Below are 17859 nucleotides of genomic sequence, written 5' to 3' on the forward strand. Positions count from 1 at the left end.
AAGCAGATCACTCAACAGTGTCAGGTATCAGGTGGCAGGCACATCCTGAGCAGCAGCATTGTACCAGATTACCTTTTTCTATTGAATAGAGTGGAATGAAAGTATAGACAGTTGTGATATAGTATAGATAAAAATATGATATAAACAACTCCTTTTGGTTTTGTTTGGGTTTTTTTTTTCAATGTCTTTCTAAATTCTTGATTCAGCATGTAGATCTGAAATGATGGGACCTCTTAATTGAAGTCAGCTTATAGGACTGAAATGTAATATCAGACATTAAAGTAGAAATGGTAATATGGAAAAGCAGAAATACTGGGAAAGACTTGACTAAGTAGTAGGGTTGTTCTGCAGCTTCTACTCTTATGCCCTTTAGCCAAACACCATCTTGACAGCTTGTTCCAGCTTAGTGCTTTTCATTATTCCAAGTGAAAAAGTATTTTCATGTGCCTTGTCTTAGTCCACATTTACCTTCTGCTTCTGTTCAGTTATTCTCTGCATATTCCTTACCATACAGTTGTAACAAATTGTTATATATGCAATTAACAGTTGCAGATGTAACAAACAATTGTGACATCACATTACAGCAAAGTAAATGAACCACAGTGACTGCTGGAACTGAAGGATTCAAGGAGAAAATCAGTATTCCACATCAAGGGCCCTGATGTCTGAGAAGGTGAGTGAAAGAAAGGAAGAAGAGGCAAGTTTGCACACTTTTGGAAGGATACGGAGATGCAGCTGTGTAACTTTGACTCATGCTAAGGCTTGTTGTGGACTCTGCTTACTGAACTGTAAGTCAGCAGTGATCAGGTTTTTGTTCCAAATAAATTTAATTTCTTTTTTTTTTTTTTTTTATTTGACCCAAATGCACACTTGAGATCAGATTCTCAGTCAGCGTCCACCAGACTAACTCTTTTCACTTCAGTGGAACTCCCTTGCTTGCGTAAGTTGGAAATCTGGCCTTAAGACTATCAGGTTGCTGTGGGAAACTTGTAAAGAATAAATAGAAATTAAAAAAGATATGCAAATATTCTGATCCAAAACACAAGCCTGAAAAGGAATATATTAACAGCTTCACTATTATGAAATAATATCATGATCCTCAAACAACATAAGCACTAGACATTTTGGTGTGGGGGGCTAAATCAAGACCACGCATAATGCAAGTGACTGTAGGCTCTCATGAAACCCTGCCCTGAATTTTCTTCACTGTCACACTTCACAGACTTGTGACCTTGTGGGTTATTGCAGAATCACAAGGAAGGAACCTCTCTAGATCTAGTTCAACATCCCAGCTAAAAATCAGGGTCAGCAAGAGCAGGTTTCCCAGCATTGTGTCCAGTCATGTTTTGACTGGTTCCAAGGACAGAAACTCCCTATCCTCTCTGGTCTACCAGTTTCAGCATTAAACTACCCTTACAGTAAAAATGAGGTTTTTTTGTATTTAGGTGAATCTGAGTTTCAGTTTGTGCCCATTGCCTCTTTACCTGTTATTAGGCAACGAGAAGAGTCAGGCTTGTTTACACCCTCCCATCAGGTATTCATAAATATTGATAAACCACCCAACCTCCCTGAACTTTCTTTAGTTGAGGCTAAACAGTCTCAGCTCTCACGTCTTCTGCGGTGTAGCTATCATCCAGATCCTGTTTATTGGAAGAAATAAAAAGCAACCCCCCCAAAAAATCCCCAGTATTTATCTGAACAAGTAGTCATAAACACTACAGTTTTTATAATTCAGTGCTTTGAGTATTGTAAAATATTTTAACATGGTATGAGAATATCTCCTATCCAGTGAAGTGCTGCAGTAGAATTAGGAATTCATGAGGTGTATTAAATTCAGCTTGTCTTTGTGCAATATGTATTCACACTTCATTTAGAAAATGAAGTCTGCTTATGCTTAGAGATAGCTAACATAGTAAAGTAAGTTCTGACAATGTGAATATGTTTAAAAAAGGAAAAAAATAACTAAACCTTCTATATTGCGCTTCAGATGCTTTGCAAGTGGTAACATCAAAGTGTAAGAACTCCTGAAGTACGTTCTTATTAAAATAGTTGCACTGGGTTTGTTACTGCTGGCAAAGATAGCATTCAGAAATGTGTTTAGACTAGAGACTGCTGCATACAGCAGATAAAAGTTGAGGAAATGAGGGTGAGGAAACAGTTGTAATATTTCTCCTTTCTTCTTCCATCTCAGAGTGTATACAGAGGGAGAAAGAATTTGTCATTGGTCTTTCACTGCTGCATCAATTGGCTGGCTTTCCTCCATGTGAAATATGGGAGGAGCATGCAGGAAAAGTGAAACACTTGCAGTGAGGAAACAGGAGGAAAAGAGTAATTTAGTCTTAAAGCGAAACGGATTTTTCCTCATTTGTTAAAAAAAAAGCTTAATTTCAATTTATGTTCTTTAAAATATTTTTCTACTGGAATGGAACTTCTTTCTGTAAAAGGTAGGGTTTGTTTTTTTTTATCATGCAAGCTTCTTAACTAGTGTGACATAATTATTAGGTGGCTGTAAAAAACAGCTGGGCAACTTGACAGACTGCAGATGTGCATTGCTCATTTAAGTGAGCGGGAATATTTCTTGCAGTACTTCCTTCAAGGGAAGCCACCTAAGTACAGTGTGTCAGTTCTGCAATCTTGCGTTTTAACTGCTGCAGAGTTTAAGTTGCTTGTAGCTCAGAGACAGTTTGTTCTATCATTTCTGTTGAAAGTGAAAGCTTTTTCAGTGTGAGACATGATGGAATTATTGCAGAATGTCTGACAGTTGAAATGTGATGCAATTCCGTAGAATACTTGGGGATGCTTAGAGATGGATGAAAGCAAGAATAAGGAAAAGGATGGTAGATGAAGTTAGACAAGTGGGAAGGGAATCATAAAGCAGTGGGAAGCTTTTGGGAACCGTTGCAATGTGAAGTTATGGACCCAGCTTTTGTTTTATTGGCAATTACTAGATCATAAGTAAAATAGTGAAATATGAGGTATATGTAAGTAGACTGCAGTGATATTGCATTCAAATTGAACTGTTCTATGGCAGGAAAATTTAAAATATTAAATATTTCAAAATATTTAATTATATTCTTCAAGTCTAAATTCAGTGAACTTTAGTAGTCAGGCACTTCATAAAAAATGATGACCAGGTTAGATTTTTATGGTTATGATAACTATCTGAACTAGTCCTCTTAGCTTCAGGGCATTTTTCATTCATGTAAGTCGTACCATAGCAGGGAACTTAAGGCTGTTGAACAAAGTCAGAATTTCAAATGTTCACTTTTTAATTGGAAGTGTTTACTGCAGTATATCTTTTATACTAGGCAGAGAAAATACAATTTAATAAAGGATTCTTTGTAAGATGATAGAAGTACTTTTTAGGAAGTCTGTGAGACTTCTGTGACTCCTCAACAGAGAAGAATTTTGAACTATCATTATGAGGTGATGGATAGCATGCTACATCGCCTGGTCACCTGGTCTCCATTCTCCCCTTTGTGTTGTATCCATGTATTTATTAAGTTTCTGTAAACTGCAAAGACTTTCCACATGTTTTCTTTCTCAAAGAATTCGGAGTAATCAGATTATCTTGCCCCTAAGGTGCTTCCATTTTTTTTTCTTGTTTTCATTTTTGAGGGGATTTTTGTACCCCAGAAATCTCTTAGATTTACTTTCATAAAAGTTATTGGCAATCATTGTTAAGCTAGTATCTGATTTTTCTTTTTTTCCTTATAGTGAAAAAAGGAAGGTTGGATAAAGCAGCTGGTAAGTCTGGTTTCCTTTCTTATTTAGGCTTTATATTTTTGTTTCCTGGGCATCCGTGTGTGTATCACACTAAAGAATATTTAAGCCTGGGACTAATTGCATGCATTTCATCAACAGTTCAATACAAAACAAATGATGAAAGAATTAAAAGAAATATGTATACTTAAAGGAACAAATTAAGAAACAGGATTGTAGCCTCAAACAATCTGTAATTTTCAGGTATGAATCATTGTCTCTCAAACTAGTGGTATTTAAAAAATATTTCCAGTAAAAAAGAAAACTTACATAATTTGATGGGGAAAAATAGAAGGTTGATTAGGTTTGATCACCTGGTGTGATACGTAGGATCATGAAATTTTCAACTGAGGAAGAGATTATAGTTGAATATCAAGGTAATAGAGCAATGAAACAGAGTCCCACTAAAAATGTGTCTTAAGGTCTGTCTTGTTAGTTATGGCTTCATTTAAAGAAGCTTTAATTTCAGAGGAAGGTTTGTTGTAGTATTTTTATTTAAATGTAGGTATAAATGTAAGTGTTCAAAATGGCTGGATTTATACATTGTAGGCTGCTGTTTTCAGCCAAGTGATTTAATGGAGAGTTCCTTTGAAAATTTCTCAATCCTCGAGTTGAAAGCCTCCAAAGGACAAACAAATTCACAAATTTTGTTTTGTTTATATTGGTTACACAGAGTAAACAAAAGGATGGTATGTGAATCATGCATTGTTGGCACCATTCTCTGCAAATAAGTCACCAACCTTCTAGGTCTGTATTAACTTTGTTAAGTTTTTTTCGGTCTAAGAACAAAGCCATGTTTGAGAAGGCTATTGCACTGAATTACACGAAATGGAAAACATTGATCACTGTTGATTTTTGTTTATTGAAAAAATACTTCACATTACATACCATCCAGTCCTTTTGTCAAACATAATCATCAGTCCTAATCGATAAGATCTGCATACAGGACGTACATAGCCAACACTTCTCCCTCATTTTTTAAATGCAGTGTAATTTGATACAGCCTATTCAACAGGCAGTTGTAGACAGTGACAACTTCCCTCCAACTCAGACCAGTTGATTGACCTGTGGCAACAAAGAAAGCTCAACATTACTTCTGCTCTTGGCTGTATCTCATGTATGTTTTGGCAGTAATTCTGTTTTTTAATAAAAAGGGGTTTATTGATTTGGTCTTTTTTTTTTTTCCTTTTTTTTTTTTATTACCGTATGTAAGTATTGATCCTTATGTGGGATGCTGGAGGCTAATGAAGGATTTGTTGTATGCATGCAAGCTAAGAAGCTTTCCTGAGCAGCCACATTCATCGAGATGATATAATAGGCCCTTTGCTTCCTTAGATCCCTGTGCAAGGCCCTAAAGGATATAGAGCTTTTCCTTCCATCTTTGTGCTTTTTTCTCTCAGTGATATTTTCAAGCACTTTGATTTATTTTTTATTTTATTTTACTCTTTTTGCTGAGTAATTCATGCTGATGGTTTGCATGAGTACTCATACTCTGTGATTATAGTTGTTTGTGAAAATGTTTGAGTTCATTTGGGACTGCATTTGAGATCCATTTTGCTGCTAGACAGATCTAGATTCCCACACAAAGGCAAGACTGAATTACGTGTTGCAAGTCCATGAACTTGCCTTAATTGGATATAAAACCCCATTAGCCAGTCACCAATATTATCACGCCATTTGAAAAGCAAAGAAAATCCTAAATTGCAGAAGGGGAGCATGTACTTTTTTGATGCAGGAGCTGTCAGGGAGATTGATAAATAATCTGAGAAGCCATGCCTGGAAGCTGATCCTTAAAATACTTGCTCACATTAGAATTGTGTCCTCTCCCACCTGTGATAGGCAAAGGTTTTCCTGTCATAATCCCATTAAAATTGACAAGAATTTAATCGTTAAAATACACTTATCTTAACCATACCTCTGAAGGTTTTTTTAATGGAGTAACAGTTAAATGCCTGCTACCATGGGGTTGAAAGTTTCCAGCTTCTAGGTGGAAATAAAGTTGATTTTAATGTGCTGGTTATTTCTTTTTCAGATGCATTCAAAACCTATGTTGTTTTGAAAGTCCAAAATTTAAAAAGCGCTACAGTAGACAGAAAGGGAAGTGAACCTTGCTGGGAACAGGACTTCATGTTGTAAGTAACAGGGAATTCTTATCAATTGGTTCTGTTGTCTTTCCTGTGTTTGGATAGTTTAGAGCAGTTAATAACACCTGCGATAATGTACAGACCACAGAAGCAAGGAAAAAGTACCCAGCTCAGAGAAAGGTGCCAGGCTATTTCTAGTGAACAGGATAAACATTAATTTGCAAGCAGATTGCTGCAGATCAAGGCATAGCAGTCAACAAGGAGAAAGTATTTGTCTCCAGTATCTTTAATTCCATGTAATGTTTTAGGAATACAGGAAAGAGAAGGAGAACTTGAACTGATCCTCATGCAACTTTTGTTTCACTCAATTTCCTTTCTGTATGACTCATATTTTATACATTCCTTTATCTACTTAATTGCCAGTTTAGGTAGTTTTTTGTTTGGGTTTTTTTTTTACTAACCTGTACTGTTTCTCACTTCTGTCTGCAGATCTTTGTCCACTTCACTCAACTCTCCATCTTGTTATTCAGTTTTATTATCCTCTTGTCTCTAGAACCTTATATACACCTGACTGGTCAAGAGGGTCCAGACACTAATTTACATACTTACTGACATTCTGAGGAAACCTCCTTTCAACTATCCACTTGAAAGCAGTAAAACCAATAAATATTTAGCCTCATTAGATGCTGAAATTATATGTTGATTCTCTACTGGTTTTGGTCTTTCTTTTTTCCCTGCACAAATCTTCCTCTGTCACCACATCCTTGTTGTGGGAACATAGATTTTATTCCCGAGATCTAGAGGTGGTTGAAATTTTTTTACAGAATTAAGCATTTAATTGGCTTTGCTTATTTGTAAGAAAAATGTACTTTTGACTATTTTTTTTTCCCTAATCCAAGTATTTTTAGTATTTAGTCAGAAGAATGCAGGTGGTTTAAATTATTTTTCCATACTTTCTGGTTACCAAAACCCCCATTAACATCTTCTGACAGACTGCATATGCTGAAAATGACATTTTAATTGAAATACATCCCCCTCATGTAATTTTTTTCTGTATTAAAAGCAGCATTTCTAAAATCGGAATTTTTTTCTTCATAGATACTCCCCATAAATTAATTTTATTTTGCAGTGCTTTTTATCTCAATTAGGGACTTAATCACAAACTTTTCCTAGTTATTAATTGAATTTGGAATGTGTTTGGTATTGCGCAACTGATTTCTTAGATAACAGTAGCAGACTACTATCTTACTTAACTAGAGCCTGAATGACTGAAGGGCCTGTTATGTTAAGCCAATATACATACATTCTTTACATGCCATCGTATGGCTAGATCTAATGATATAATAAAGAAGTAATGAAAAATTCTGACTCCTGACCACATAAAATTAATCTAGCTCTAATTTCTCCACCATTCCACAGCCATCAGATTTCTCTAGCAGACTGTTCAGAGCTACGGGCTAAATTATCCAAACAGGAGTATAGTATCTGTGCTTGAAAATGCAAAAGAAACTAATATCAATAGTTAGCTCAGTTAGCTTTTTAAAATACTATTCCTATACTGCAGCTTTGACTTGTTTGTCCTGTTTCAGTGTAGAGGAAGCATTGCTGTATGATAATACTGAGTTAAAAGGATTTATTTTTTCTTAGCACTTTACTAATCCAGACAATAGTTCTATAAAACATTGGGTGTGGATTTGATGACAATGTATCAGCATATCAGGAAGTAGATCATTTAAATTTCAGCACTTGGCCTTAGTGCAGGAGGCAATTAAATATATTTTTAAGTGTGTGTAACCTATCCTCTAAATTTTACCAATATCATGAGTAAACCCCAGCAAGCAACCAAATACAGTACAGCCACTCACTCACTTCCTTCCCCACCCCTGGTAGGATGGAGAGGAGAATTGGAAAATGGTAAAAAATGCAGGTTGAGAGAAGAACAGTTTAATAATTGCAATAAAGTAAGATATAATAATAGAAATAATAATAACAACAACAATAATAATAATGATAGGGAAAAGAGACAAAATTCAGGAAACACAAGTGATGCACAATACAATTGCTTACCAGCTGCTGACCGATGCCCAGCCAGTCCCAGATTAGTGGCTTCTGGCCAACTCCCCCTGTTTATATACTGAGCAGATTGTTATATGTTATGGAATATCCGTGTGGCTAGTTTGCGTCAGCTATCTTGATTGAGCACCTCCTCATTGGCAGAGCATGAGAAACTGAAAAGTCCCTGCTTTTGGAGTAAGCACTACTTAGCAACAACTAAAACATCTGTGTGTTATCACTATTCTCATACTAATGCCAAAACACAGCCCTGTACCAGCTACTAGGAAGAAAATGAACACTATCCCAGCTGAAACCAGGACACCTGAGTAATGTACTAAAATATTTAATACATTAGCTTTGCTGTTGTATAAGTGCTTTCCTTTTAATTATACTGTATGTAAATGAAAGTGTTCCGTGACATCAGTGGGAGCAATTTATTAGGATTATTTTCTTAGTTTGCAATTAAAATGTTACAACAGAGAACACTAATTATAACGTACTTTTCTAGCAAGTATGTTATGAGGTTGGTGCAGCTCCATCTACTGCCTACTCAACTATACAGCACAGCAGACTTAAAAGGTATTTACAAATATATTTATGTAGACTTTGTAAAGTCATTGACTCACTGAATAGTTTTGGTTAGAAGGGACCTTTAAAGGTCATCTAATCCACCACCCCCTGCAATTGGCAGGGACATCTGCCCATCGATCAAGTTCCCCAGAGCCACATCCAGCCTGCCCTTAAATGTTTCCAGGGATTGCACATTCCCCACCTCTCTGGGCAACCCATGCCAGTATTTTACCACCCTCATTGTAAACAATTTCTTTTCCCGCATCAAGCCTGACTCTCCCCTCTTTTAGTTTAAACCCATCCCCAATATCCTATTACAACACGTCCTGCTTAAAAAGTCTCTCCCCACCTTTCTTATAGGCCCCTTGTAAATCATATTGTAGTTCAGTTTTTAAAGGGCTCTTTTCATCTCTGCCTGTAAAACCAGCAAGTTTTTGTTAGCCCATGGCAGGGGAGTTGGAACTAGATGATCTTAAGGTCCTTTCCAACCCAAACCATTCTATGATTCTACACAGCTGTTACCAGCTTGCATTTTAGAAATGAGTGTTGTTTAAGCTTTCAGTGTGCAGTGTCACTGTTCACTTATCAGTGCAACAGTTTCAAAGTTGGGGTCTGAAAATATCAGAAGAATTTACAATCCATCTTCCATAACATATTTATAAAGGGAGAAGCTGAACAAAACAAAAATTATCTATTCTACTGCACGAGTAACAGCCGAAAATTAGACACTGAGGCAGCCAACATAATGTTTTTAGAGTAATGCAATGAGTTCAGTACCTGTCTCAGGGGTGGTAGCCTTTGCCCTTCTCAGATTTCACCTGTCCTTTTCCTGGTACCTTGAAGTACATGATGATTCACTGTGTGACACCACACAAAGCAGCTGAAGATTAGTTTTAGTAATTAAAATGATTTTAGTCAAATGAAGGTTACATAATCTGTTACAGCAGAGACTCTAATGCCTACTTTATCATACCGTTCATATTTACAGAACTGGTCTGTAACTGCTTATAGTAATATACAAAGGAATACTAGACATTCCATGAGGAAATAAATTCTCTCTTAATTTTAGTTCAATGCATGGGTGAGTCATATGATCTGGTAAAATTTTATTTTAAATGTAATACAAAAAAAGGTTATGGTATGTTTTTTTCTTTTGTTTTTGTCAAAACCAACTAGTAACCAAATGCATCCATCCTATGAGTAGAACTAAAATAGAGCCTGGATCTGCAGCACTCGACATTGACAGCTGTTTTCCCACTGTATTTTTGCTTTATAGTGCAACTTCTGAATTCTGTGAGAGAAACAATCTCCAAATGTCTTTTGTGCCTGGACTTCTTTACAAAAAGAACAAGAAATTGGTCTCACGCTTCCTCTTCTAGATTTGTGTGAGGGAAGACAGATTCCCCTCCCCATACCATTATAAATTATTCTTAGTTGATGATCCATGTTGATTGACAGTGTGTACCATCAGAGTTGACATTGCCAGCTCTTACTGTTTCAGTGAAATGTTCTGAGTTCTATGTTCAAAAGACTGATCATTTTTGTAGATCCCAGTTTTACCTAAAAACATCTGACAAAAGCCTAGCTATTTTACACTATTCCTGTGCTTAGCAAGTTTGCTACAATGGAGTCTTGGAATGCAGGGCTGGCCTGCAGAGACAACTGAGGAATTCCATATGCAGAAGCTGCTCAGAAGAAGCTATAGCAGAACTAAATTCATTTCCTGTTCTTGGTCTCCTTGGTTTGTCCTCATCAGTTTGTAAGAGCAGTCCTGAACAGTGGGACTTCACCTGTCCAGTCTAACCTTTGTATCATTCTTGCTATCTTACAATTTATGAGTGTTCTGAGAACAAACCACCTCTGTATTTGCTATAAGTCAATAACTCAAGTTATTATGATAGGTTACTGAGCACTTGAGTCTGCATTTTCAGTTTAATTGTTTGTGTATTCATTGTTTTTAGTGAAATCTGTGATGATGGAAAGGGCTTCATTATCGAGTTGTGGAAGAAAGGCTTGCTTTGGGATAGCATTTTAGGAATTTTATGGATTCCCTTTGCAACTGTGGAACATGCAACAGATGTAAGTTGACTTCCTGTGGAAATAGAAATACACATCAGTCATAAATGTCATTACAGTCTTTGGGAAGCTAAGAATCAGAAATTAATTGCATTTTACTCAGTATTTTCTATCTCATTTGTTTCAGTCTGGAATATTGCAGCGTAATGTACATGTGACTCTCTGACAACTGAGAGCCAGAGAAATGGCTCACATACTGAGTCAAGTATAATTCAGTAAGTGGGTTAGAATTCATCTGCACTCTCAAATTATTGGGGAGATAAGGATAGTTTGGTTTATGTGATAAGAGTGAGGGAATTTCAAATTCAGGTTCTCAGCCTGTTCCTCATTGTGTGACCTTGAGTAAATCTCTATTAAAATAGGCAAAATACTGTTCTGTCTGTCAAGGGAATTGGCTGTTGTCTCAAAGAGGAAAACAGCAATTTGCCCCATGGTACTATGGAAGGAATTAATAGTACAATAAGTACATAGAGAAGGATGAGTGAAGAAAATGGATCAATCCCAAGAGTTATTATGTATCCAGTGTAGTTGTAGTTAGCCACCAGAATGAGCATACTTGCTCTCAGTAGGCTAGAAAACAAAGAAAAAGGGTTTCTGGGAGTTTGGAAATACTAAAAGCAATCTGCAAGTGCTGTTAAATTGTCTGAGATTGGAAAAAGTAAGAGGTGCCCTATGCTAATCTTACGCTAATACTCCACAATTCTCCCATGCATAAATATGCTTTCCTACACACAGTCTTTTTCTAACAGAGTAACTGTAAAATAGAAAAGGTGAATTAAATCCTTGCAAATAAAATTAAGTTTGCCTTTTAAAATTTTTTTTAAACATACAAAAGGCAATTGATGATGAGGTAAAGGAGAGAGAAACCGAAAAACTTCTTCCTACAGCTTCTCCCATCAGACTCTGTAGCCGTTTCTTTATAGGAACTAATAAATATTCATATATACATTTAACTGGCATTTCAATAATTCTGCTCAGAATGGAAGCAAGGAAATAAAGTAATTCCTGCCTGAATTAGAAGTTTCTCTGTATCAGAGCTGCCAACTACCATTTCAGGGCCCAAGACAAGTTGTTTTGTTCTGCTACCCTAGCTGTTGAGTTATGACTTGCTGACAGAGACTGTAGATTAACAGTAAATACTGAAATGTTAAACAAAGATTCAAAAGTAGGGCTTGCTTCTTAATTGCCTGAGACCTTCTAGGCCTTCATTTATAATAAGGCCACTGTGGAACTTTCCTGATTATTTGTCCTCCTCATGTTAACCCCACATCTCTGCTCTGGGCTTTATGACTCAGAAATAACCTAAAAGGGAGTGTTACTTCAGAAGCTTTCTTTTGGTTTGGTTACTAGCGTATATTGATTGCTTCAGTCTTTCTAGAATGTACTTGTTCAGCACCAGTTGAAAGGGGAACTGGAAAATCTCAGTTCATAACAGGAATTTCCAATATTTGTGTTTCTTGGGTCTTAATCATCTGATGATCTTAGTATGTATTTGTTTATATTGTAGAGAAAATACTTTCCTGTTTCTTATTTCATGCCTATTAGAAAACATGATGAAGTCCTAACTATTACTTACATAAACAAAAGTTGGAAGTGTACAAGGGATCCTGGTGCTATAACAAAACTCCTGTTGACTTAGGGGGACCCTTCATTCAGGAAAGTGGAGAATGCTATGAATCCTATGCAGGAAACTTTCAGAATTTTTTTTTTTGCAGGAAGGTCCAGGTTCCTGGTGGACATTGCATTCTGAAGTAATAAAATATGGAAGCGAAATTCAGGGCACAAAAACCCCAACTTCACATGAGATCTTACTGGATGTCTACTTTGTGTTACCATTTGGTGAGTTATACATTGAGGTTTCTCTCGAGCTTTACAACGATTCTATTCATATTCCATATTCTATTCCATAAAATTCCTGAAATATAGTGGCAAATTTTTTTGATGAATAAATGCTTATTCATCACTGGAGCATTAGTGTAAGTAATACTTGGTGAGTAATTAAATCAAGAGCCACTTCCCACAAGGAGCTGGATGAACAATCACACTGATTCATGTTCATCCACACGGGGATTGTAGAGCTCAATCTACTAGAGTCTGTGCATTACAGCTCTGTATCATGTCAGCTTTGACCTGCTGTTTGTGCAACGCAAATGTAGGAAAAATCTAGGGTTTCACAGCTGTTTTATCTTGTTAGCAAAGGTTGTCTGCCTTTATGAATAGTGCGTATGAAGATGGAAAATGCATGTGTGTGAAAATAGTGTATTTGAAGGTAGAAATGGAAACTGATCATAAAATAATGCATCATCTCACATTATTTCCAGATTCAGACCATGGTTCAATATGCCAAATAAGTTTGCGAAGTACCTCAATATTATACTCTGTAAACAGTCTAATGAACTAAAATTTATACAAGAATAAAAGTAAAAAATGTGAAGAAATGTTAACGAGACATTACTTTTCTTTTGGGGGGGTAACTGCGAACTGTTGTAGATTTTTATGAGCCACAGCAGGGCCCCTACTTTTTTTTTTCCCTTTTATTGTATGATTCTTTAAACCTTTGAATCTGCAGAATGTTTTAAGTGTGTCCTTATGTAGTTTTCCTATCTAGAAATTTGGTGTAAGTCTCTTATAGAAACTCTAATTGTATGTTTACAAGCTGGAAATTGAGGTTGTTGCTGATTTCAAGCTGCTGCTTAGAGGGATTTTTGGTTTGTAGGTTGATGCCTGTATTCTGTTTTGAAATGTATCTGAGAGTGTTTTTAAAGACAAGTCTCTGGGTCTGTAGTCTTGGGGCACTATAGAAATCCTGTAGAGGTCACTCTTACACTATAGTTTTCTGTGCAGAGGGAAGAATTCTCAATACGCAGAGGTATTGAGAAAGCTACATGTTTACCTTTACTCTCTACCTGGAGTTTGACTAAGGAATTACATTTCGATTGCTTATTCTGTTGAATGACTCTCAGCTTAGCTGTGATCAGCTGAGAATCTGACCTTGACTATTGAGATCAGAACAGCCTCTTTGTTACAATAAATTACATTGGAAAGGTAGAAGACTGAAGTTATTTTTCACATTTCTTGAAATATGTCCATTTAAGAATGCCAGATACTAAGTAGAAATATAAAAGCCTTACATGCTGGTTTAACAATATGGACTTGAACCACTGCATATAATAAACATCCTTATTTCATTCATGAGTGGGTTTTCTTTTCCTTACAATTATTATCTAATGTTAGTTGTGGTAGCAGTAAGATTGTCATTTCACCACTGCCATCTAGACTGAGCTCCATTAAAAGGCCACTAAGTAAGATAATGATCTCATGTAACTTAAATTCTGCAAGCAAATTCCCAGTCATAAAATACAGGCTCTAGATGAATACCACTGCTGAATTGCAAACATTTTTATATTTCTAAGTCAGGTTTTTAAAGGATAATCAGTCTTTGTTATGAAATACAAGAATGATTTCTAGAGTATAATGTTCTGCAGGATAGCAGCTTTTACCTCCAATTGTAGATGGGATTTGCCAGCTTTCTCCAAAGAGATACAAACTTGGAAAAAAATTAGTTCTAGGCTAATAGGACATGGAATAAAAGTAAACCCTGATTCCTTACTTTAAAAAAAATACTGTGTGATACTGTGATACAGAACCAAAACCAAACAAAACCCCACAACAAAACAAAAAATCCAAACCACAAACAACAACAAACCCCCACCACAAAGAAAAAAAAAAACAGGAAAAAAAACCCTACCACAACAAACAAGGAGAGGAAAAACAAAACATTCCAAACAAAACCAACAGACCAAAACACTCAAAGCAAAACCTCTTCACGTTTTTGCGTGCTCTGCATGGCCAGTTGAGAATCGAAGTTGGACTGGAAAACTGAGAGATAGATTTTCTTGGAGTCCACTTTTCAATTGTAAAATTAACTGTTTCCAAGTTTGTGTAACAAAAAGATAACTGGTTCAGGTCTCCAGGTTTTCAGAGCAGCAGTCAGAAGATGATCTAGGAAATCTGTTTCTGCTATTCTTGTAAAAAGTGATTTAATTACAATAATGTTTTGTAATTGACTGTATTAATTCCCTTTTACTGTGAATTCAATTAATTAATTTCATTAATTGAACGTGTACTTTCTCTTTTAGAAGTTTCTTTTGTAAAATGGACTGAAAGATTTTTAGTGGCTTTTTCCTTCTCTGCAGATACCCACAAAGATTTAGACTTCAGAGGCTGGCACAGAGGGGCATCCCTCCAAGATACAGGACATTCATATCAAGATACATATGATAGTCTGTCATCCATGGAAAGTGATTTCAGCATACAAGAAAGCAAACTAAGGTATTCTATCATTTTCATGTCATCTGGGATTTGTCATCTATTGACATGATTGACATCACACATCTATCACAATATTCATTGGCTTTTCTATTTATTTATTTAAAAAATATATATTGTCATAAATATACAATTATTTTAAGCAAATGTGTGACTAGAAGTTTTATAAACATACAAAACCATGAAGCATATGTCTCCATTATTATGGTGGAGCATCTAAAGTTTTTGACAGCTCCAAACAACAGAATTTCATCTTGTAATGTGAGGCATTAGAATGTCTGATGTTACTGGTATTTGCATGATCTTTAATGACTTTCCAGTTTGTGGTTCACAAGCATTGTGCTGCCTGCATGATATTTTGATGTCTTGTGGTCATTAAAGTTAAATAAATTAGAGAGAGCAATAGAAAGAATAAGTAACCATTATTAGAGTGCTCAGTAGGTCAGCAAAACTGGCAGATGAGTGATCTGTAAGATACCTTGTTACTCTCTTTCTGGATATGTGTTAAGTTCTATGTGGCTAAATATTGAGAGCACCTCAGTGGTAATGAAAGTGCAAATAACTGCAGCATTCTCTATCTGCAGCTGTGACTGCTTTTACTTTTAAACACTCTGGAAAATCTGCATTGCTGGGACTTCAGAAAGTCACTTCAGCAGCTCACTGGGAGAAGCCCTGCTGTTCTCTAATAGCCTTTAACCATGGCTCAGTATGGAGCAGGAAGGGGCCTTCTTCTCTGATGAAATCATTGCCATGAAGCAACAAAACCTGGTTCATCCAGAGTTGAAATAAATGCTATACAGATTGTGAATAACTGCTTACAACCAAAAATAAAGAATTCAAGGACACTGCCACAAACAGAAAACTATATACCAACCCATCAAAGGAAGACTCTTGATGACAGCAGTGAGATGTGAAAAAGTTTGTTGCATGGCTCTATGTTCTGTAAACAATATGCCTAATGACACTAAATTATAATAGAGCAGCATAAAATTGAAAAGCACAAACAGAACAGTGGTGGATTTATATTCATATTTTCAGAAATTCAGAATCCTGCTTGATTTAAAGTATTTAGAAGCCAACCACAAGTCTTGTGTTGTTCTTCTAAAACACTGAAGCAGTGAAATATTTAGCTATTGCCTTTTTGAGGTAGAGAGTAAACAGTGTGGAACTAGAGATACTGGCGAGTGAAAGTGATAGCCAACAGACTCTCATCTTCTGCTACAGCACTCTCTCATCATTCACTATTTCTCATCTCTGATAGCCTGCCATGAAAATCAATAAATTCATAAATGCTCATGAGATGACCATTTTGCCTAGTGTGATTACTGTTAGGCTCGGCTTCCTCTGTATAGGAGGGGAGACAGAGACAAACTCCATAGAGCAGTTCTGTGTAGCTGTTGCTCTTAATCAGCAATATTAATATCTAAACCTAAGACTTCTGTGAGATGACCAGCTTAATCTGGTCCAACACTGTGCTAAGAAAGCTGGACTGGAGGAACATCAGCTATTGGTTAGAATAAGGAGATCAAAAGAATGTGTGAACAAAAAAGTAACATATTGTGAAATAAATGTCCCCTCTTGGAGTATTAAAAAGCTTAAAAGCTTCTATCCAACAGGTCTTGAGTGATATGGGTTTCATGACTAAGTCTAACAATAGATGGTTAAAAGTAGTGTGTTTCACAACAATATAAACATCTTTTAAATGAAATTGGACTTAATGATAGTGTTGACCCTTAAGGCTTTGCGTGTCTTTCCTGTTCTCACCCTTGGGTGTGTGTCTACATAGGATTCAGCTGTTCAATAGTGACTTTCTGAAAGCATAAGAGAGGAAGGGAGGCAAGTCCTGACATGATTTGGGTATTGTAACTCATTGATTGGATCTGGAGAGCAGGAAAAGCACCTGATTCCACTTTTGAAGCTAATGTATTTACTTAGGCAGGCTACCACACTTTCTGGAACTTTTCCAGAAGGGAATTAGTTTTTTTTTCTTGATTTCATTTGAGCAAGGAACAATGCTAGGGTGGCGAAGCAAGACAAGGGAAGATAATCCGTGTCTTCTTGCTTCCCTGAGAGGAGAAGATGATGGTGCCTTATGGGTGGAAGGTGTAAGGAATGAAGTGGCAACAAGTGTATTTCTTCCCTGCTATTATAACTTTCTGTTAAGTGGAGATGAATGCTTGGGAGGGAGTCCAGCCAGCCTCTCAAAATATCACTCAGCAGTGGTCTGAGCAGAAAGAGCTTTCTGTGTGCTGGTATAATCTCTTCCCATCTGCCTGCAAAGGCAAACTGGGGAGTAGCGCAGGAGGAGCCGTCTCTCTTTACTGTTGATTTTGGCTTTCATACTTGCTGTCACAGACTGTATTATGTTTGATTCATTGTGTCCTCTATTGTAACTCAGGAAAGACAGTCTGTGAGCAGCTGACACTCAAAACGGTGTGTTGTCCTGCTGAGGGGTGGAACAGGCTCTTGGGAAACGCAACAGGAATTACATTGAGCATCAGGCACATGGCTCATGTTTAAGCCATGTCTTACAGCAGTGGTCCCAGAAAAATAGCTCAAACCTGAGAGAAATGATGGTAAAGACTATTACTTCATTAAGTTATGTATTCTCTGAGGGGATGTGTTGTGTATGCATTTAAAATGACCTTTCCGTATACAGTAAAAAAAGCAGAGTCCTAATGCATGTAGCTTCCACAAAATCACTAGGAAATAAACAAATATTGAAAAAAGATCGTAAAGCTCATGAGAGCAATTCGCCAGTATCTTGCACATATACAGGGTGCTATAGGACCTTTTTGGCTGTTGTGATCCCTGGCCTGGTTACATTTACTAGCAAGTTCTTGCAAGGTATTTACAGAGAAGTACAACTGCCTCCTTAGGGTGAGAGCTGTCAGTAGTGGCAATACTCAAGAGCTATTTCTCTCTGTTTTTCAAAGCACACATCCAGTCATCAGCATATCATCTGGGCAGACATGTCTTTCTC

The 17859-nt window shown here is 36.6% G+C and overlaps 1 protein-coding gene across 1 annotated transcript in view; it reads left to right on the forward strand.

Annotated features, from left to right (window-relative positions):
• Positions 1–2223: 2223 nt before the first annotated feature.
• The window catches only part of LOC133265996 (protein unc-13 homolog A-like), a 42762-nt gene continuing 27126 nt past the window's right edge, over positions 2224–17859 (forward strand). The window contains exons 1-6 of the mRNA XM_061446987.1: positions 2224–2444; positions 3718–3747; positions 5795–5894; positions 10433–10550; positions 12263–12386; positions 14744–14879. Coding sequence (XP_061302971.1) covers positions 2423–2444; positions 3718–3747; positions 5795–5894; positions 10433–10550; positions 12263–12386; positions 14744–14879 — 530 coding nt within the window. The 5' untranslated portion in view covers positions 2224–2422. The remainder of the gene's footprint in view (positions 2445–3717; positions 3748–5794; positions 5895–10432; positions 10551–12262; positions 12387–14743; positions 14880–17859) is intronic.

Source organism: Pezoporus flaviventris, unplaced genomic scaffold, assembly GCF_033815535.1.
Source record: "Pezoporus flaviventris isolate CSIRO_AGI_PZ_B2104156 unplaced genomic scaffold, CSIRO_AGI_Pfla_v1 ptg000006l, whole genome shotgun sequence".
In the NCBI taxonomy this organism is placed as follows: Eukaryota; Metazoa; Chordata; class Aves; order Psittaciformes; family Psittacidae; genus Pezoporus; species Pezoporus flaviventris.